This window comes from Symphalangus syndactylus, chromosome 1 (assembly GCF_028878055.3).
Source record: "Symphalangus syndactylus isolate Jambi chromosome 1, NHGRI_mSymSyn1-v2.1_pri, whole genome shotgun sequence".
In the NCBI taxonomy this organism is placed as follows: Eukaryota; Metazoa; Chordata; class Mammalia; order Primates; family Hylobatidae; genus Symphalangus; species Symphalangus syndactylus.
Genome location: NC_072423.2, coordinates 104,902,923 through 104,923,927, shown reverse-complemented (window position 1 = coordinate 104,923,927; position 21,005 = coordinate 104,902,923). Strand labels below are relative to the sequence as shown.

Sequence of the window (21,005 nt, the reverse complement as noted above, 5' to 3'; positions counted from 1 at the left end):
TTTACGTTTCGAATGGAGCTCTGAAAGGCATCAAGGAAATTGTTAGTACATTATTGAGCAAATCAGAAGAAAAAATAACATTCTCTTCCTCAAACTTAGATAAGGCTCTTTTAGGCATCTAAAATGATTTCTCAGTGTCCAAATGTCTGGTGATATTATTTCTCCAACCAGATAATTAAGTGGAAGTCTGTTTTCCATTCTGATGTTATGTCTTACGAGTGGAACCCCCAGGGATCCAGCCTCCTCTCCGATTTGGGGAGGTATGTGATTGAGGGCTCAATTTGGGCATTCTCCATCCTCTAGACAAATACCAACAAAATCCCTAACATATTTAAGATAATTACATGAAAGATCACCGAACTGATTCCTTCCCATGGGCGGGATGTGAGAAATATAGTGGCAGCAGGTCTTACTTGACAGATTCTATTAACCTCTCTCTTTCCCCTAAGTCACCAAAGGATTAATTCTGAAACTCTAAATAAAATTCAGAGACCTTGATGCGCACTGACACAAAAGCACTGTATATTTCACTGCCTCTAAGGTTTAATTAGCCACTAGGTTGTGTAATATACGTGACATCTGACATTGGGGATGGAATAAAGACTTCAGCTGAATTTGGACCAACTCTCAGAGACTTGCTCAAGGCCCACCACCCACCTAGTAGCAAACTCCCCTGAGCTGCCTGCAGTCCAAGGCAGAAGCTCCCCACTGGGCCGTGCAAGAGTTTACAGGCATAACTGCACGTGGGACCACACTAGAGCAACATGCACTTTAAAAAGCAAAATCTTTAATGGCTGATGAGAAACATCACTCACATGGAATTTAAGAGGTAAATGCATTGTGTAAATGCCAGCCATGTGCTATCTGGAATGGGAAGATTAACAGAATAGAAAGTAAACACATACTGCCTTCTGAGAGAGGAGGGGGCCAGCGTCAAGGTTGTCTGAGTTATTCCTAACCCTGTACCTTTTGTTGCATACAATTGAAGTTCTGGAATATTTTAGAACATTTGCTCCTTTTAAAAGAGGTCCTTTCACTCCGGCAGGTCACATTACAAGCCAGAGACCACAAATTTATTTCAAGTTCAATTTTTGGTTTTCAAAATTACAAATTTAATTGCAAACATTTCTCCATGGCTCCAAAATGGAGATACACGTCACATTGCTAAGAACTCTTTAGTTCTCAATATTGTGAGGTATGAATTTTGTAGTTTTATCCAGCAAATGACAATATTGCCCAATTTGAAAAAGGCTGCTTGACAACTGGAAGAACACGTTTTGGTCGGAATACACATGTAGCACAGCAGATAATGCTTCAGAAAGGCAGGCCAAGGCTGAGCCCTTTTTTTCCCAAGAAACTTCCCCTCTGAATCTCCACCCCCACCTCCTTAGGGGCCTGGGCTGGGGCTGAAGCTCAGACATTTCCCAGACAATGCTCTGCTGCCGGACGCAAGACACCGGCAGGCAGAGTACTGGGACAGACTCAGGTCCCACCACGCGTTTTATGAATTACAGTGCCTGGGAGGCATCAGCTTTAAGGGGAGGCAAAGGCAGAGATAAAGAAAATGTGCAGAAAGTACATAAAGATAAATGCCTGTAAAATCACTGCTGCTTTAATGCATTCCATACTGAAGAAATAAAAATCTGAATATTCTTGATGATTTAAAGGCAATAGTGTCCAGCTAAGATCTGTTTGTCCAATTAGACCATTAAGATGTTTATATGTAAACGTTTATAGTAGCTTGTCCTGATTTTCAATTACAGTTCTGGGGGGCTGGTTTAGTATAGAAAAAATGCCATCTAAACGTGAAGCACATCACTTTCTCTCCTGTATGCTAATAAAGAGGTAGATCTCTTGCAGCCCAGCAGCAATGCCTGCTCAGGAAGGCTCTATGCTGGCTGCTTGACTGTTTAGTGCTGCTGTACTAGCTTCTTTCTTCTGGCCCATTAGTGGAAGGGATTGTTCTCAATGGCTCATCTGTCAGCCCTGAGTTCGAATCCTGACTTAATTCTTATGAGCTCTGCAACCTGGAGGAAGTTACTTAATCTGTATAAATCATAGTTTCTCATCATAAAATGAGAATAATGACAGTTTCCGTATTGTGGGTAAGACTAAAAGGTACACAGTATTGCAAGTCAAGTGCTTAGCAGAGTACCTGGCACACAGTGAGCACAGAATATACATACAATATACATACCCTAGTATTACAAATAAAACTACTATAATTTTTAATATTATTATCTAGGGCATCCTCCACATAGCTCACCGCTTCTCAGAGCAGTGGACTAGGAATCAGGAAACTCACAGTACAGTTTCACATCTTTCTGACTATAGGACCAATCTCAGGAAGGTCATTTAACTTTTCAAGATCTCAGTTTCCTAATCAACGAAAGAGACATGATCATAACTTTCCTGTGATCTCATGTCAGTTTTTCTAAGAAAAATTTTGGTTCTAAAATGTAGTTCCAAAATAGATCCATCTACAATCACAGCGCTCCCCACTTTTTAAGAACCAGCAGACTAGCAGAACACCCCCACATTTTACAATTAAAACAAAGCCCCTGAAGGATTCTATTTGGGATAGTTACCTCAGAAAAAATGAAATCCTTGACTTTACTGCTAAAAGTGGTCACAATGAATAAAAATCAGATTATCGAACTAATGCTAAGATTATGAAGAGAAATATTAATTGATTTGGAATTTGAATGTACCAAATATTATACCTGAAAATGTTGAAACTTTATTGGAAATTAACCTATTTGTTTAATACAGAGACAAAGTTGAGATTTTTTTTTCTTTTCTTAGAGAGAGGAATCTTGACCCCAGGCTGGAGTGCAGTGGCTCATAGTTTACTGCAGCCTTGAACTCCTGGACTCAAGTGATCCCCCTGTCTCAGCCTTCTGAGTAGCTGTGACCACAGGCACACATTACCATACCCGGCTAATTATTGTAGATACAAGGTCTCCCTGTGTTGACCAGGCTGGCCTCCAACTCCTAGGCTCAAGCCATCCTCTCACCTTGGCCTCCCAAAGTGCTGGGATTATAGATACGAGCCACCATATCTGGCCTTAAGAATTTGTTTTAGCATTTGCTCATAATGATATACATGTTCCACTTTACCTGGGGACCAATTGCTTGCAAAGCATCATTTGAATAGGTTGTTAGAGATTCACTCACTTCTAACAAGATTCAAGGCCATGAAAGGCTAAGGACAGATGATTGCCTGAGTCCAAGAACTGGAGACCAGCCTGGGTAACACAGTGAGACCTGACCTCTACAAAAGATTTTTTAAAATTAGCCAGGTGTAGTGGTGTGCACCTGTAGTCCCAGCTACTCAGGGGGCTGAGGCAGAAGGATCACTTGAGCCTAGAACTTTGAGGCTGCAGTGAGTTGTGACCATGCCACTGTACTCCAGCCTGCACAGCTGGCAAAAAGTAGAGGCGAAATTTGAACTCAGGTCTTTCTGTCACTGAAGCCCATGATCTTTCCACAAGACGATAGAGAGCTACTCTGTGTATGTCTTGAAGTCCTTTAGGGCCTCACAAGTGTCTCGATCAAAGCTGGCTAACATTCACAGGTTTGTTCAAAATTTGGTGATCTCTTCCATATGGACTGAATCTGGGAAAGACAAATTCTGCCTTATTGCTGAACCAGTAAGAAATCTGCAGAGGTTATGGAGTTATGTAAGATTTTTCAGAAAGTTTTTTCCTTACATGAAATACAGGAAAAAACATTGATAGCAAGCTTATTTTTAGCATCCACACTATACATAAATACAATATCGATATGATTTATCTGAAAATCTAAATACTCTGATGCAACACTCCCTGTTTTTACACAGAATTTGCTATCATGCAGGACCTATTCAAGTATATGTATTTAAAAGGTCCTCTTAAGAGATAAACCTCCAGGATGAATTTGTCGTGATGTGCCAAGAGACATCCAAAGGATATGAGCTCCTTCCTTCTTCCCCTATCTTGAATGAAGAATTCCCAACTATATTCTCCGGTTTTTTTTGTTGTTGTTGCTGTTGCTGTTGTTTGATCAAGACAAAACTAAACCACAAATATTTACCTGTGATGGAAAAGAACTGAGGTTTTGGGTAGTCAGAGCCCCAATTTCTTACATACTTCGCTGGAAACATGCTAGATCATGGACATCACTCAAGAAAGTTGACCACTATTTTCTTCAACACTGAAGAAGTATATAATCCCTCAGAAGATAAGCCAATTGCATTCTTAGTATTCCACAGAAACGTCATCTTTCACAGGCCATATTCCTCATTTGTGACTTGTTTCTAACTTGTAATATGAACGTACAGTCCAAATCCACCACAACCGGAGATGGGCAACCACGCAGTCCATGTTCTCTCACTGCCAACAATTTATATAACTGTAAAATTTACCTCTCCAGTTCTGCGATCTTCTTGTCCTTGTCATTCTTCTCATTCTCCACCTCTTTGAGGATCTCCAGCAACCGGTCCACTTCCGCTTGGGCCTTGCCACACTCGTCGCGGTAGTAAGACGCCTCTTTATCGAGCTGTTTTATTCGGTCTGCAAACTCAGGGTTCATCCTGGAGTCATCTTCAATATTATGTGCCTTCAATATTACATTTTTAAAGAATGCAGTTAAGACAACAATTTAGAACGATAGATAATGCTGTCACCAATGGCCCAGAAATTAACTTTGGAGAGAAAATCACCACCAAGATTTATGGGTATATTGTCAGTGAAAAGCAAAATAGAAAAATCACACATTTCAGCTACCTTAGAACAATGTTGATTTTAAAATAATATTAGAGTTTCACAGGGGAGTTTCTTTGATTATTGATATTTTGTTCCATTAAATGCTGCTACTTTTAGCTTTTCTTTCCACCAAAAAGTAGGGTTAGATACTGTGATGTCTTTATTCCCGGTCATTTGATACGCAGACCTAAGACAATTCAACTCCTCACAGTTAAGGAGGTGATTCATACAAAATGCTTCCATTTCCAATACAAAGACACCAAAACAACACAATATTGGATTATTTTCCAAGAACTATCAAGGGCATATGTAAAGCCAGATAACATATAAGAGACTGATTAACTAATAATTGAACATGTCATTCCACTGAGAAATTTCAGCAGGAAATACAGTTTGAAAGGAGGCTTGGAGGTGAGGAAGGGCTTTCCAGCTAACAGTTATACCCATAAATTCTCATTCTCTTAAATAAATTTAACCTAAACCAGGAGGAAGATGAGCTAATTCATGAACAAGTACACAGACGAGAATCTGCAAACACATGCATGGGTGGGTGGCAGCTTCACACACAAGAAAAGACACAGGCAACAACACAGCAACAACATTGCAGAATAATTTGCAGCCAAAGTATTTGTGGGTTTGTGTGTGAGAGATTGCGTTACAGCTTTTTTTTTTCCCAAAATAAACTTTTGGCTGAAATATTCCCAGACAGATAGAAATAACACTGCACTGCAATGTTTTGCCTACCCCTTGTTTCCCATTATTCCTAATTGACTTCTTCAAAGAGCAGGCAGGGAAAAAACAAGTAGTTTATACAACAGTGCACATTCAACATAGAAAGTTCAGATAAGTCATATATGTATGTATCTCCAAAATCCATGGGTGACATAATCAAATGTTAACAAGTTATAAGGACTTAAGTTATTCTGCTGTCTTACTACATGGAGCAGATATTTATTGCGTTTTTAAATACTTTTTTGAAAATTTCCGGGAAAAAACAAGGCAAGCAAGCTACAGCTATTGTGGGATTGAATGAATCATGCATGGTTAGAAAAATTAATACTAATACTACGGTTAGAAGGTTTGACAGTCTTTGCAATGATATAATAGAAAAAAAATTCAAAAATTAGTATAAATAAAATAAATTTCATATGACAAAATAATCATTTTAGAAATAATATTTTTGCATGTAACATATTATTTAAGCATGAGGATAAAGGGGAAAAAGTTGCTTTCATGTTCTTAAACCTAAGATTTCCTTATTTAAGAAATAAACTCGGTTATACAAAAAAAAGAAAAATATGTCAATTCAACACACGATCAGGTAGTGCTTTATTCCCTTTTACCAACATTTTTCAGAAAACATTTATTTTCATTTATTTACTATGCACTCTGTGTTTCATTATAATAGATTATTAAACTTTTTCAGTACAATTAAAATAATCTGAAAGAGAATCCTGAGCTAATATACCTTTAGGAGTATATTTATCTAATAATTTCATTTTAAGCTTAAGTAATGAATAAATTTCCTAATCTCCGCTTTAAAAATGTAGAGCAGAAATTCTATTTTAAAAGAAAGTAACTACTCCACATACCTGCTTCTATTTGTGATAATATGAATCATTACTTTTGTTACAGAAAAGCATTTAAAATATACAGCTTTTAAATTGCTGAAGAAAAATTTCGTGTTAACCTCTCTTTCACTTTTATACTGTATTACCATTCTTTCACAGCAGTTAAAAACCTTTTCATGACATTTCTTGAACTATCCAAACAATGCTATTAAGATTTTTAAAAAAGAATTAATGAACTGAGTAATGAGCAGCTGGAAGCACTCAAAACAAATGAATACATGTATTTTGATTGCCTGTTTCTTACGAGAGTTAAAACTCCTTTCCTGATGCTGATTTTTAAAAGTTCACAAATAGCTAGCAGTTAGCTGCTGTGGCTTATTTTGGTTGTTTTTCTTATTGTTATTATTATTGTCCATTTTTAATAAGTGGGTACAGGATTACTAGTTGCAAGACCAAGATTTTAAAACCAGTCCTGCATCTTATATTTACATAAGATTAGGAAAATTAATTAGCCTAAAAACAGTGAAAACTACAAAATGACAAACATGGGGGGAGATATTATTCACTTTTGGTTTTATTATAATTATTATTTCATAATATGCATCCCAGAAATACAGCTTATTATTCAGCTAAGTTAATAGATTTATTTGATTTTCATTGACAAGATACTACATACTCCCTAAAAAAAAAAAAAAGAAAAGAAAAAAAAAGCCTCCCTGATAGGTTTACAGAGACAGCATAGTCTGCTAGTGATAGGTATGTACACATATTCCTTATTTTAGCTCCATGAAGAAAAGATGATTATTCAACGCCACTTTTCAACAGTGGGTGAAATCAGATGAATTCATAGTCTTTTCAAACAAGTAAGTAAGTATGGTGAAAGGACTCATGGGATGTTTAGAGGCACAGAAAGCCCAGGAAAAAAAGTGCCTGAATCTAGACAGTACCACTGTTGACATCATTTGATGCTGAAGTTAGGTCATGTTATTAGAATGAAGACCAGAGCCAAGTTTATGGCTGGCCTGGTATCTATTATTAATAGATCACACTTCAAGCGCTAATGGGACTTTTAAAATAAATAGACAACCTCAGCCGGGTGCGGTGGCTAACGCCTGTAAACCCAGCACTTTGGGAGGCCAAGGTGGGTGGATTACAAGATCAAGAGATCGAGACCATCCTGGCCAATATGGTAAAACCCCATCTCTACTAAAAATATAAAAATTAGCTGGGCATGGAGGCATGTGCTTGTAGTCCCAGCTATTCAGGAGGCTGAGGCAGGAGAATTGCTTGAACCTGGGAGACGGAGGTTGCAGTGAGCCAAGATCATGCCACTATACTCCAGCTTGGTGACAGAGCGATACTCCATCTCAATAAATAAATAAATAAATAAATAAATAAATAAATAAATAAATAAAATGAATATACAACCTCAAGAATACCTGTGAGTTAAATCTCTCTGTCTCTGTATCAATACCTACTGATTTCCAGGCAAAAGAACTTATGTCAAGCCACTTTCAATCTTGGTGCCAGAATTGTTGGGAGGGCTATTAAAATATCATTTAAATGTTTTTAAATCAATAGAAAGCTTTAAGAAAAAGTCATATAAAGATGACAGGGAAACCGCTGCTTCTTGGATGATTACTAGGGTCCATGTAAAGACTCAATGAAAGAGAGTTTCACATGACTGGGAAGGCTGGTGAGTCCCCAACTAAGCTTAGGTATTGGAGGCAAAAGCCTCTAAAGAATTTACAAAAGATATTGTACATAACCAGCTCTATTCAGCCTGAGTCACAACTTTTCAGAGGATGGGCTGAAATTTTTAACTAGTAACCAGCATGAATGTGTTCTACCATGATCTACAGACATGAGTGATTCTATACTAAATAAAATAGTGGAGGAAATTGAGCTTATTAAAGCCAATGCTTCCTTCAAAATTATGAGTCCTGAGCTTCCTCCAAAAATGAAATGAAATAAGCACTTTATTTGCATTAAGGCAATATTCTCGCCTTTTCAAGTAACAACTTGAGTTCTTTAATCTGGACTAGCAGCTCCTGATAGAGATCAAAAGTAGGTAACAGACTTGTATCTAACATACTTTAGACACTACAGCGAAAAAAGCAGATTTGAATAAATCATGATCACAGTAAATTCCTGCCATGGCATTCTAATGCATTCAAGACACAAATTGAAAATGCACAGTAATATTTTTCCTTAAGAATCTGTTGGTTTGCAATTAGCTCCCCAACAAGGTCTGGGAAGGCTTGCCCATTCTATACTTCTAAGGAACATCAACTTTGTCCTCCTATTTTCATTAGTCAGGAATTTACCTCTTAAAAACACAAATTGGTGTGAATTTTCTTTTGATGGTTTCAGATCTAATTTACCATGAATATAGCAAGCTCATCGTCACTTTCAAGGACATCCACCATCATTAAAACTAAAGGAATATCAATAAGCATTCTTTCATTAATATAGAGATTTAATTCCACTGATTAAACAGGTCAGTTTAAAGGTAAATCGAGGTATCTGATTCTGCTCAAAAATATTTCTTAAAACATTTAGAGCAACTCTCAAGCATCTTATAGAAACACAAAAAAATGGGAAAAGGACATTTCAGAAATGTCTGCATTGCATACTACATCAGTAAGTTTTGAGGGACTCCTAATTATGTTTCTTGTATTTCCATATGTAAGGAAATTTCCCCACAAATGGGAATAATCAAAACAAACTCTGGAGCCTCACTGATGTGGGCAAGCCTCTGGGTTTTGATGTGAACTGACTTTGAAAGCCTAGATCAGGCATTAAGAGGACTCTGAGCATGGCTTGGGATGAGCAGTATATTAACTTATAGTTATAATAACCTAGTAGTTATTTTAGTGAAAGAATTTATAACTACTTCAGGAAACAAGGCAAAACTTCAGATTAATACTATATGTAAACGAAAGTTAAGCCAAAAATGGCTAAAGCCAAACTATGGGGTTGTCAAGTATCAAAATCATACAAGTTTATTTACATTTAATCTTATAAAGACTGGTCATTGATTATTTCCAATAAAATGGCAGTTCATCATTCCAGATCCCTAGAAAGGAAAGTATTAACTTTGGTCCAGAAACCTGCTGTGAAACAAGGCAGGGAACATTCAATTATTACATTAAATAACACGTTCCCTTTGAAATAAACCCTACCAATTTTAATTAAAAATCATTTCCCTCAAAATAAACAAATAATTAATCACGACCATAAAATAAAAGCAGAATGTTAATGAATGTATTTGATGACTTTTCTTCCCTGCTGTTTCTGGGTTTTAGCAATAATTTGCTAAATTTAGGCAGTGTAGAAATATGATTCTTGATTGTGGCATGTTGGTGGTTTAATGTCTATTGACAGCGCTTTAATATTCCTTTCATATCTTAACAGCAGAACAGGGTATAGAAACTATTTTAAAAATTATATTTGACTACAGTCTTCTAAAAGAAATTTCAATCTTCTCATAATTCTAAGTTACAAACAAAATATTACATTTTAAAAGAAAATTTTAAGGTGATTATTGAGTTATAATATTTATATTATATATATGTTATATATAACATATTATAACTCTATAATAGACTGATATAACTCTATTATAGACTGATGAAACACACATATTATTGTTTAGAATTAAGAACCAAGGGAAGAAAAAGAACCCAACTGAAGATAACCTGCACAATGTTATAATAATAAGACAAAACTCCAGGAGTAGAATGATAGTTAAGTGGCAGAAAGGTTATAAAAAAAAATAACAACATCAAGGCAAAACTTTAGATTCCTAATTTAGAAAATTAAATTTCATTTAAAATATAATGAATCAATACCAGGCATCACAGCTGAGCCTAAATAATACATTTGGAAATTAATAATGATGTATGTTGAAATGTCATACATCTTAGTTCTGTTTTTTTTTTTTTTTTTTTTTTTTTTGGTAGAGATGGGGTTGGCTATGTTGCCCAGCCTGGTGTCCAACTCCTGAGCTCAAGGGATCCTCCAGCCCTGACCTCCCAAAGTGCTGGGATTACAGGCACAAGCCACCACACCCAGCCCCTATATATCTTAGTTCTAAAGGAAATTATTCACTCACAGTTCAAGCTAACTGCATTCAGAATATTCAAAAATTTGCGTATTAAAACAACCATACCAAAAAAAATTCTTTTCATAGATGAAACAAATAGGATATGTATAAATAAATATAAATAAATATTCTTACGTCTTTCTTTTTCTCTTTCTCTCTCTCTTTCTCACACACACACACATACAAAAGAACAACTGTATGCTTAATACTTTTAAAGATCCCTCAAACAAAAACTGTAATTATTAATGTAATCCTTTTTAATTATGGGATTTCCTAAAATTAGCAATGTAAAGAACTGAGGTAATTATCTGGATGTCCTCAAACAAAACATGTGGCTTCAAATGTTGAGTGTTATTGCAAATATTAGTTGAGTTTTTTAGACACTGAAAGCTTGGATCAATTATAGGATATGTGTTTGTGTGTATGCATGTGTTTACACATGCTATGTGCATGCCTGGAATTATCTCTTAAATAGTTGTAACTTTCCACTGTGCTGGGAGATAAGTGGTTTAAGAGTGAGTCGAATGCTTTTCAGAAATAGGCTTTAAAAAATCATAAAAATAAGCTGCTATATCCAAACAATGACTGTGAAAGCATTTATAATTCAGCCCATTATGTTCCTGGGATTATACTGTCCTGTAATGACCTACAAAACAGGAAGACCTCATTGAACATTAACAAGATTTTTTCTATCTCTCTGGAATGAAAAATGCCTGCTTTTTGGCTTCTGTTATGTTTTTTGTAAACACTTATGTAAAATGGGAGCCCTGCTAAATATGTGTTGAGAAGAGATAGGATTTCAAATGGATAACTACTAGGCACTAGGTACCCCAAGTGTGGGGAACATCAGAGGGGTCTCAAATGTGCCCTGGCCAACAACAAGGTTGCACCCAGTGCCTCCAAATCAGTCATTTGCCTTTTAGCAACAAGGGTATTATACGAAGCACTAAATCGAGGGACCCAGAAGGTCTAAAGATTTATTAAAATTTTTTGAAAGACTCCCGATACCATCTCTGCATACAATGACCACAAGGGCTACAGCAAACAAGGTATTTGAGACTGATGAAACACACATATTATTTGTTTAGAATTAAAAACCAAGGGAAGAAAAAGAACCCAACTGAAGATAACCTGCACAGTGTTATAATAATAAGACAAAATTCCAGGAGTAGAATGACAGTTAAGCTGCAGAAAGGTTATAAGAAAAATAATGATATCAAGGCAAAATTTCAGGTTCCTAAGAAATGTCATTAGATATCACTTTGTGCAATAGAGTGACTAAGTAAAAGGAGATAAAAAGTAAAAGGTTCCTTTCTACTCTAGAAATAAAAATACTTGCAGGAGCACTTAAAAGCTTAATCTTTGTTTACTCTGATGTAGTGTAGACTGTCAGACATAGAATTGACTATAAAATTATCCTATTTAACAAAAAACAACTATACTATAATTCACCAAAAATTTGTTATGTGGCCATATGGAAAATAAACATACAAGAATAAGAGAAATTTCCTAGCTATCAATAACTGATTAGAAAATAAAATAATAAGTATATCATTTACAATAGCAACCTAAAAATTAAATACATATAGATATGCTTAAGACTATCTTTAAGAAGAAATATCATGGGTCTGTAACAGGAAAATATTAAAACTTCACTGTAAAAAGCCACTGGAATAAATACAAGTTGGATCAGGTTTATGAATGGAAAGAAATAATATTGGGAACATATAAATAATTCTAAAATTATTTTATAGATTAAATATAATTAAAATTAAAATCAACAATTTTGTGCTTTAATTGACAAAGTGATCCTAAAATTTACTTGGAATGATAGAAAATTAAAGGCTAAAAACTTAAAACAAGACAAAATGAAAAGCAGAAATAATTAAGGTCTAATTTGTTTTACTAGATATTTAAAAATATAATAAAGATACAATAATTAAGATTTTGACCCAACAAATTAGAGACATCAATAAAACTGAACAGATGCTTAGAAACTAAGACACTCACCCAAATGAGAACTTCATATTCAATAAAATAGTATCAAGATCAGTGGATAAAGAGAGAATTGTTTGATAAATGGTGCTGGACAATTAGTTGATAATTTAGAAAAATATAATTAGAACCTCACCTCTCAACATGAATAAAAATAAACTAAAGATAGATAAAGGGCTTAACTTGATACCAAAAGCAACATTAAAACATTTTAAATATAGGTAAGTGAAATCAGAGAATACTTTCCAGAATAAAGGCAGTGCGGAAAGCCTAAAGAAAAATACAGGTCAAGAACCTAAAAATTGTTATCTATATACGTAAAAAAAATTTAAGCTAAATAAAACTGTCATAAGTCTGGCAAAAATTCTATGTAAAACACAGAATAACTCATATAAACCAATGAACAAAACAGTAAACTCAAAAGCAAGTGTTCAACTGATTTAAACTACTTATATAAGAAAAAATACAAAAAGCTAATAAATGTACTAAAAAACCTCAACTTCAGTAGTAATTAAAGAAAGAAAAGATAAAAAGGAAAAACAAATTCCACCTAAACATGTGTCAGTTATGTAAAATGACAATTCTCAATGTTGGCCAGGGTGCGGCAGAAAGGCCATCTTTAATCAGTGCTGGAAGAAGCATGCTTTGGTGGAATTCCTAGGAAACTCAAGATAGCAGGAACTATTGGGATCTTTACAAATCACTGGCGCAGGAAGGAGGCAAGCATGGTGGCACATGTTTGCAGTGTCAGCAACTCCAGAGGCTGAGGCAGGAGGATCCCTTGAGCCCAGGAGTTTGAGACCAGTCTTAGGCAACAGAGCGAGACCTCGTCTTGAGTTAAAAAAAAAAAAAAAAAAAAAATGGTGTTGGGGGAAGAAATTACCAACATTAGAGGAATAAGCAAATAGAGTAGAATAGTATACAATCATTAAAATAGTATTTTGGAGGAATAGTTCATTATATGAGAAAATTCTAATAACGTAAAAAACAATAGAATATAAACCTAAATAAACACTTTGAAGTAGAGTGTTAGATAAGAAAAAGAAAAAGTAACACAAGAGTGAGAGAAGGAAAGAAGGAATAAAGGGAAGGAGAAGGCAAGAGGAGAGAGGAAAGAAGAAAAGAAAAAGAGAGAAAAAGAACAGCAACACCAAAAAGATGTCTAGGTGGGGAACAATCCAAATGTTCCAGCAATTATCTCTGTGCCATGAGATGTCCTGTTATTTTTTAATTTTCCTCTATAGCCTTCCATATGGTTGCAAATTCTCTACTGTGACCATATATTATTTTTATAACTAAGAAAAACATAGTCATTTTTCAAAGACAATTAAGGGTAGAAAATCCATCATGCTGCATCCCTATCAGTCCAAAAAAGAATTGGACTCTGAGACAGGGGGAGTTAAAATAATGAGAGTTTGGCTATATTCCCGGGATGCCAAACCAATGGGTTAGTTTAATTAACTTGAGGAGAAAAGTCAGTCAATGACTTTTGAATTAGTCACTGAAAAGACTGAAAAGTTCACGCTGGCATATTAGAGACGCACCACTGGGGTGAAGTGAAGTAAAAGTTGATGATGCCATGTCACTGATATTTCTAGAAATGGTCTAAAAGCTAACTGAGAGTTATTTCTTTGGTCCTACCTATCCTAACAGGGAGAGTGAACTCCTAGCATGGTCCTGGTATATTTTTGCTGCTGCAGGAACAAGGCTCTCCCCATCTGTCATGCACATACCCAAAACATGACATTCTTTGGTTTTCTTCCTGTTCCTAACTAGTAAGTATGAAATAACTGCAGTGGAATTATTTCGCTTATTTTTTAAACAACTTTTTTTAAACACTCATTTTTCCCAGGGTGAGTTTTCGAGCTTGAAGATATTCCAGTCTTGTCTTTCTTCACATCTCCACTGTCTTGAGCCTGCTTATTAGCACTTCTATTCAAATGTTAAGGGAAAAGAAACTTGAACTGATTATTTTTTGCTTCTCTGCTAAAATCCACATTTTGAAAAAGAGGTTAACAAAGATACTCCAGCAGGGTTTTAGGAATTCTGTTTGCAAAAATAAAATGTGTTGTAAAGAATGGAGGGTGGAGGCTGAATCTAACTAAGTACACCTGAACATCTTGCAGATCAAGCTGTATGTATCCTGAAGCAGTGGCTTAACAAATAAAAAGTTGTGGGTGGAATTGTTTCCTTTATCCACGCTATTCATTTTCTCCATAAGGGGACTTATACATATAGGAGGTGATTAGAATGCATGATAGCACAGATCACATCTGCCAAATGATAAACTCTAGCCACCTTTATGAAATATTTTCCCAGTAAGCCACTTAAGTTCACTGAACAAAAAAGCTTTTTTTCTTTAATAAGTTAAAAAAACAAACTGCTTCATATATTAATAAATGCACACATGTCACTAGGATAAAAAAAATTCGTGGTGGCACCTGGCTTATTCTACAAATATTTTTTCTAGTTACCTTGTTGTTTTGTACTCTATTAAGCTATAATCAGAATTGTTACTATCTGTTATTAGGAGACTATATTATGGTTTGTCCTCAGCCAAGTGGCATGCTTTTAACTGTTAAAAAAATCCACAGTAATGTCAGGTATTTACCAATCTCAAAGAGCATAACCCTATTTTTAAATCTAAACCTGTTTTAACTTCTGTCACTTGAATAAAACAGACATTGAATTCTTTGCTATTTTACAAATGTTGTTATCCCTTTCGGCCTAGATATGCTTGTGTTTGAAGGATTTAAGGAAGAGTTCCATAAGCCTAGATCTTCAGCTGACTTTCGTTTTTCTATAGTCTTTGGGCTGAAGTTAAGAAGGGGGTAATATCAGAGTTGGCAATATTTTCTTGAGTTATTAATTTTTAAATTTCACATTCAAAAGAAATGGCAGTGGCCTCAGCACAGATCATTTCTTTTGACAGAACGGAAAGGGAAAGAAACTCATATATATTTTTGAAACCTCCCCAGTATGGCACACCGTGACTGGTGATCAATGGATCCTCATGCTTTGATATGTTACAGCGGGAACTTTCAGAAATGACTTACTGGGTTGTACATCTGATTGAACAACTGCTCAGCTTGCTACATTGCAAAGTTGGGGAGGCATTGAGGCACAGACAGGGAAAGAAGGAAAGATCCAGAAAAACAGCATTAGCTCAACAAATCCAGTGCATTCGCACAGACGAGTTGGTCGTTAAAAAAGAAGAAATTTCAGTTTCTAAACATTCCACAGTGAAAGTGAGATGCTCTAGGGAAATACAAATGTTGACTTTGGCTCCTAAAAAAGAATAGCTGGAATAAGAAATTTAAGGTTTGTGTTACTTTCCCTTTCTCAAGTTAAATAACCCATGAAATAAAGAAAGCTGTCCACTTTTGATGATACATGAAGTGCTGGCCTCCAGCAATGAATCAGAAGAAGTACTTTTGGCCAAGTCTGCAATTTATTACCTGAACTTCAAAGATGGTAATAATAAAAGATTAATTAAATCTTATCATTGAATTTATAGCTCTTCTTTTATATTAACACAAGCCTGAATTTTCTATTCGGTCTATCTTCAGAAAAATACAGATTAGCAAACAGCAGGTTAGCAATAGCAAAGTATTAGTCAGACTTTACTGGATTAACTTAAATGGGAAAAGAAAAAAAAATTTAAATCAGCAGGACCAAAATACAGTATTATCCATTGCCTATTACCAGTTTCTACTGTTGTCTCCGGATTAATAGAAAATATAATTTTCAAAGATATTCTATTATGTTCCAAGTGCTTTAGAATCTGTAATGTTTTCTTGTCTATTTTGTGTTGAAGATTTAAATTTTTGTGGATTTCAGTGTGCTGAATATTATTTTAAACAGCACTCTCAGGTTATATTTTCTAAATACCTGCACTATTTATCTGGGGCTCAATGTCAAGGTGTAGAAGGTGAAACATTGTAGAAACTATTACTTTGCTTTAAGCTAAGACACACTTTTTAAGAGCCTCTATTACTTTTTCCTTCAACTTGAATGAAGTAAATGACAATGTTATCATGGTTTAAAGAAACTCCCTCCTCAGGTATAATATTAATTGAAAAATTACTAAACAGCATAAATCACATTTTGAATTGCCATTGCTTCTCAATTGATTTCTAACCACATAGGGTAAATTTACTCCCCCATTCTGAAGCTCAAATACTCTTTTGAAAGACAAAATGATCAATACGTCAATTATCAGCCTCTTCTCAACTCTTGCGTGTCTAAGATTGATGAATGCACTTAATTACAAAGCACACTCATAATTTGCAATTATGCATTATTTGGTTAGTATCATTTTATCAGCCTCACTAATATCAGTAAAAATTTCCTCATACATGAACATTTATAAGTAGTGGGATGGAATGTATAAGGGAGTTCCTTTTCTGCCTACAACCATTTGTCATCACAAAGTATTGAAGGCATCTTAAATTAACACAGTATAATAAAGGGTTAAAGTAATCATGTGTCTGAATGTTCTCCACAAACTTTTATGTAAAAACTCCCTTTACCAATGTCAAGCATTGTTTACAAGACAAAAATAAGTTTAAATCACCATTTGGATTTCATTGCCACTGGCAGACAAGGTTTCTGTTCAACGACACACATCTACAATGTTGTGTAGATTTTATAGGAAAAATACCTGGACGCTCACAAACCTTGAGCAAAATTCCATTGGGAATTTTTGGTGTATTTATGACATAATAAAACTATTATGTTTTCAGCTTTCATTTAGTAAACTTTTATATTTAATTCACAAGTCACGTACTCTTTTATTTAAAAAGAGGCCCAGACACACTTAAGCTTTTATAGCTGCTTATTTTTCCATGAGTAAATGATGTGTTTATATGTATATTCATATACTGTTGGCTTATATTTTCAAATATTTCATGTAGATCTCAATTTTTTTAAGGTGATGGGTATTTGAGGTTTTTACGGAACTATTTATTAGCAGAAATTAAAGACTACTGAAAAAATATTTTAAACTTTTGAATTTAGTTAATGCTAGACAGCCAAAAATAACAAAATAGCATTTGCAGGTTAGACATAAATATATTTAAATTATAATTACCCTATTTAAACTCACTGCACTATGCATTTAGGAGATAGTGTAAGCAAAGATTATGTATATACTTAGAAATAATTATCTTTTCATAAATGAAATAGGTCCTTTACAGCAAGACAACCATATTTGTTACTTTAATTCTAGTGACTTGGTAGAATGTTAAAATGCTGTCAAGAATAATGCTACAATGTTTACAGGATTTGGTCTGTGAATTTCAGTGTGTGGTGTCTACCTGCGAGTCAAAGGAAACCACACACTCTGAGTGATCTCAGGGGCAAACCACAGCTATGTTGAAAGAAACTATACTGAACTGCATAAATGTTGATTTATTAAACTAGTCAAGTCATTACATGGAAAGTATAAGCATCAATATGTGAATCTCTTCCTTTTAATTACTAGTGGATTTCGAATTCCCATAGATGATTTACACTAAAAAGGAGGGTGTCAAGCATGTACCTATAGAAATAATAAATGGAGCCCCCTGATCTCCATAACAATGGCTCATCAGAGTAGGTGGAGGACATCTTTCATGCCCAGGTCTATTTGAGGCCATCTTTCTTCTCGACTCAGCACACTGTGACTAAGGCAAAATAGTGCAGGGAATGGTCATAAGGAGCCAATGAATTTCTCTCTTTCACAAAGCTAGCTTAGAGCCTGCCTTATGATCACAAAACTTTTATTAAATAAAAAATATTTTTCATAAGTTCATCCCTTAATATGCATATCATAGATAACATTTTGTAGAGCACATTTATATAGATCAGGAATGTATGTCATATACCGAATACATCATAGCCAAGTCAATCTCCATTTAAACACCCTCAAATGGGCAACTTAAATTCTTTTATTTATTGTTCAAGATTTCTGCCTAACTAAATATTGCTTGAAATAAGTGAGATGATGAGTGGATTGGGAAATATATTTTGCAATATAGAGATTTTCTTGCTGTTTTGTTATTAAAGGATTTGATATGTGTATTTATCTTTTTCTGTATTAGCAAGTAGACTTTCTTAGTGTGAAATTTCTCATGACAATTTCCTAAAAATCTCTGTAAAGTGAATACCATATAGTAACATTTCAGTTATATATTGCATCATACAAAATAGTATATTAAATTTTAAGATATCTAGAGTAATTCCTTCACAGATATGTGATTCCTTCACATCCTTGACCATCCATGTCATATTTTTCATAACTTTAGCCAACAAATCCCCATCCCAGTATGTGCTATGAATTATACATAGTCAAATTGTATTATATGCTTTGTTTGATTGTTTAGATTCTTATCATCTCTTTTGAATAAGTTTATGAGTTGTCAAAGGGAAACAAAATGCTTAAACTCATAATGTTATGAGTTTTATGTGAACAATGAGTGCAGACATACCAAACAACACAGGGAAAAAGTCAAAGTAACAATGCATGACTGGAAATGCACTCCACAAAAATGTCTGGGTCAGAGAAAACATGTTAATGCCGCCATGTAAATATCCTATCTCTTTTCCAAAGCCTTCTATCTACAACAAGCTTTCTTAGACAGTAAGGCCATTTTGTTCAAATATAAATAGTCATTCTACAGAGATGGGACTTGACAATTTTGGTGAACTTCTAGAAATTTAACAATGTCAGAAAAGCTTTTTGCAAAGTTCTGATACAAAAAAATGACCTACATCTGAAAGTAGCAAAAGTTTATTAACATCTAATGTGGCTTCTGGATTCTGTGATTTGTTGAAAACATTTCTATTTTTCTTTGTTGATAGTTGAGATTTGCCCAGAGAGTAATGGCTGGTTTTTATAATATTTTTAACTTCTGCTACTATTTTCACCTATTTTTCAAGTTTTTCTTAAACAGGAAACCTAAGATAATTTTTCAGGTTTACAGACAGATTTGATAGACTTCTTAGCAATAAAGTTAAGAGTATTTAATTAATTCTTTTATCAGCAGACAGCAACAGATAAGAGGTTTGTTTCTTTTTAAAAATGTCTCTTCCTGTTCCATTTTATAAATTCGTTTTTAAATGAGCATGATTTTTTTTCTTAGACTTCACTTACCTTTTTTAACTGTGCTTCCAATTTGCTACATTCCTCTTTCTTTTGTTCGATGGCTATTTCTAGAGATTTTAATTTGGAATCCCTTTTCAGCCCTGCAGAGGCTAATGAAGATGCATGTTCTTTGAGGTCAATTAAACTAGACTGAAAGAGAAAGAATGTGAGTGAGTAAAACATTGAAATTTCTACTAGCAATGTCTTCAATTTGAACACACTGATTCTATACATAGCAATAAAGTGTGTAGCAGACAGAAAGGGTAAATATAATCTTACTAAGGTAACAATAGTCAGCTCTGGTCAGGAAATTAAAGTTGGCCAGCTTACAGAACGAGTAGGATCTAATTGCTGTAGAATCAAATGTGACCAAATGATGTGGTCAGTAAATGCATGTATCAAGTCTCAAAGTCATGCTAATAATGTAAGTCCCAAAGTGGTCTTTACATGTCATAGCAAAACAGACACTCTGAACCTTCCATTTACATTTATTGCTGTCAGACTATGCAGACTCTGAGACAAATATGAAAGAAAATACTGGCTTTAATGCATCCGCTCCCAAGATCAAGTCAAATATAAAAGAAGCCTCCTATTACATTTTTATCAAATTCCATTTCTTTAACAGATAAATGATTAATGGTTTTACAAACATCTTCTGGAAAATCAAACATAAAATTATTTTAAAATTTAGAGTAAACTTCATGTTCGCGTCCTTTGCGATCTAGATTTGACAGATATGATGAATCTTTCCAACTCAGACATGGGGTTACCTAAATTGTTCCAGTCACTAATCATGTCCAGAAACCAACAGGTTCCACATATAGTTTGAATTCCAAAAACTACAGAAATAAATAACTTGCATATATCACTGAACATAACTTTGCAACCTAAAAGAACAATGTTTGTCATCAAATATGAAATAGCAATATCTAACTATGTGACTCAAATGTACAGGTTTTACCCCAAAACAGACTCCATGTATTTCCTTCTTACTCATTCGCATCACCTAAGAAGATACTAAAGACACAATGGTCTCTCTGTAAACGATGTTGGCTAATAATTTACACTGGGTTGCTTCATGGACACTGGAATGACCTTGATGATAAAAGTCACCAGCATCCAGCAAGGTGCTTCTAAAGCCCTCTGAGGAACAGGTGAGCCATTCTCATTCTTCACATCAGGAAACTGAGGCTCACAAGAGCTGAGCATCTTGTCAAAGGTCACTTAGCTAGTAAAGGCAGATACAGGTCTCAAACCCAGGTCTACAGTTCCAATTTCAATGACCTTTGTCATATCATTCCCACAGAAATAACAAAGGATATTATAATCCAGTCACTTTGTCATAGTGAAGACATATCATCATGCCAATTAAATTATAAGCTCCCTGCTGATGGCAACTGCATATTGTTTTCCTTTATAAATTTTAAATTGCCAGATGCAATGGCCAGTTTTAGTCAACT

The 21,005-nt window shown here is 34.7% G+C and overlaps 1 protein-coding gene across 7 annotated transcripts in view; it reads right to left on the bottom strand.

The window, feature by feature from the left end:
- ERC2 (ELKS/RAB6-interacting/CAST family member 2) overlaps positions 1–21,005 on the bottom strand; it is a 980,330-nt gene that overhangs the window by 487,893 nt on the left and 471,432 nt on the right. For 4 of the 7 annotated variants that reach the window (XM_063645317.1, XM_063645319.1, XM_055273720.2 and 1 more), the window contains 3 exons: positions 19,555–19,695; positions 15,476–15,511; positions 4,406–4,599 (listed from right to left, as the gene is read on the bottom strand). In XM_063645317.1, coding sequence (XP_063501387.1) covers positions 4,406–4,599; positions 15,476–15,511; positions 19,555–19,695 — 371 coding nt within the window. The remainder of the gene's footprint in view (positions 1–4,405; positions 4,600–15,475; positions 15,512–19,554; positions 19,696–21,005) is intronic. The other 3 variants (XM_063645323.1, XM_055273741.2, XM_055273751.2) reach the window with 1 other exon arrangement.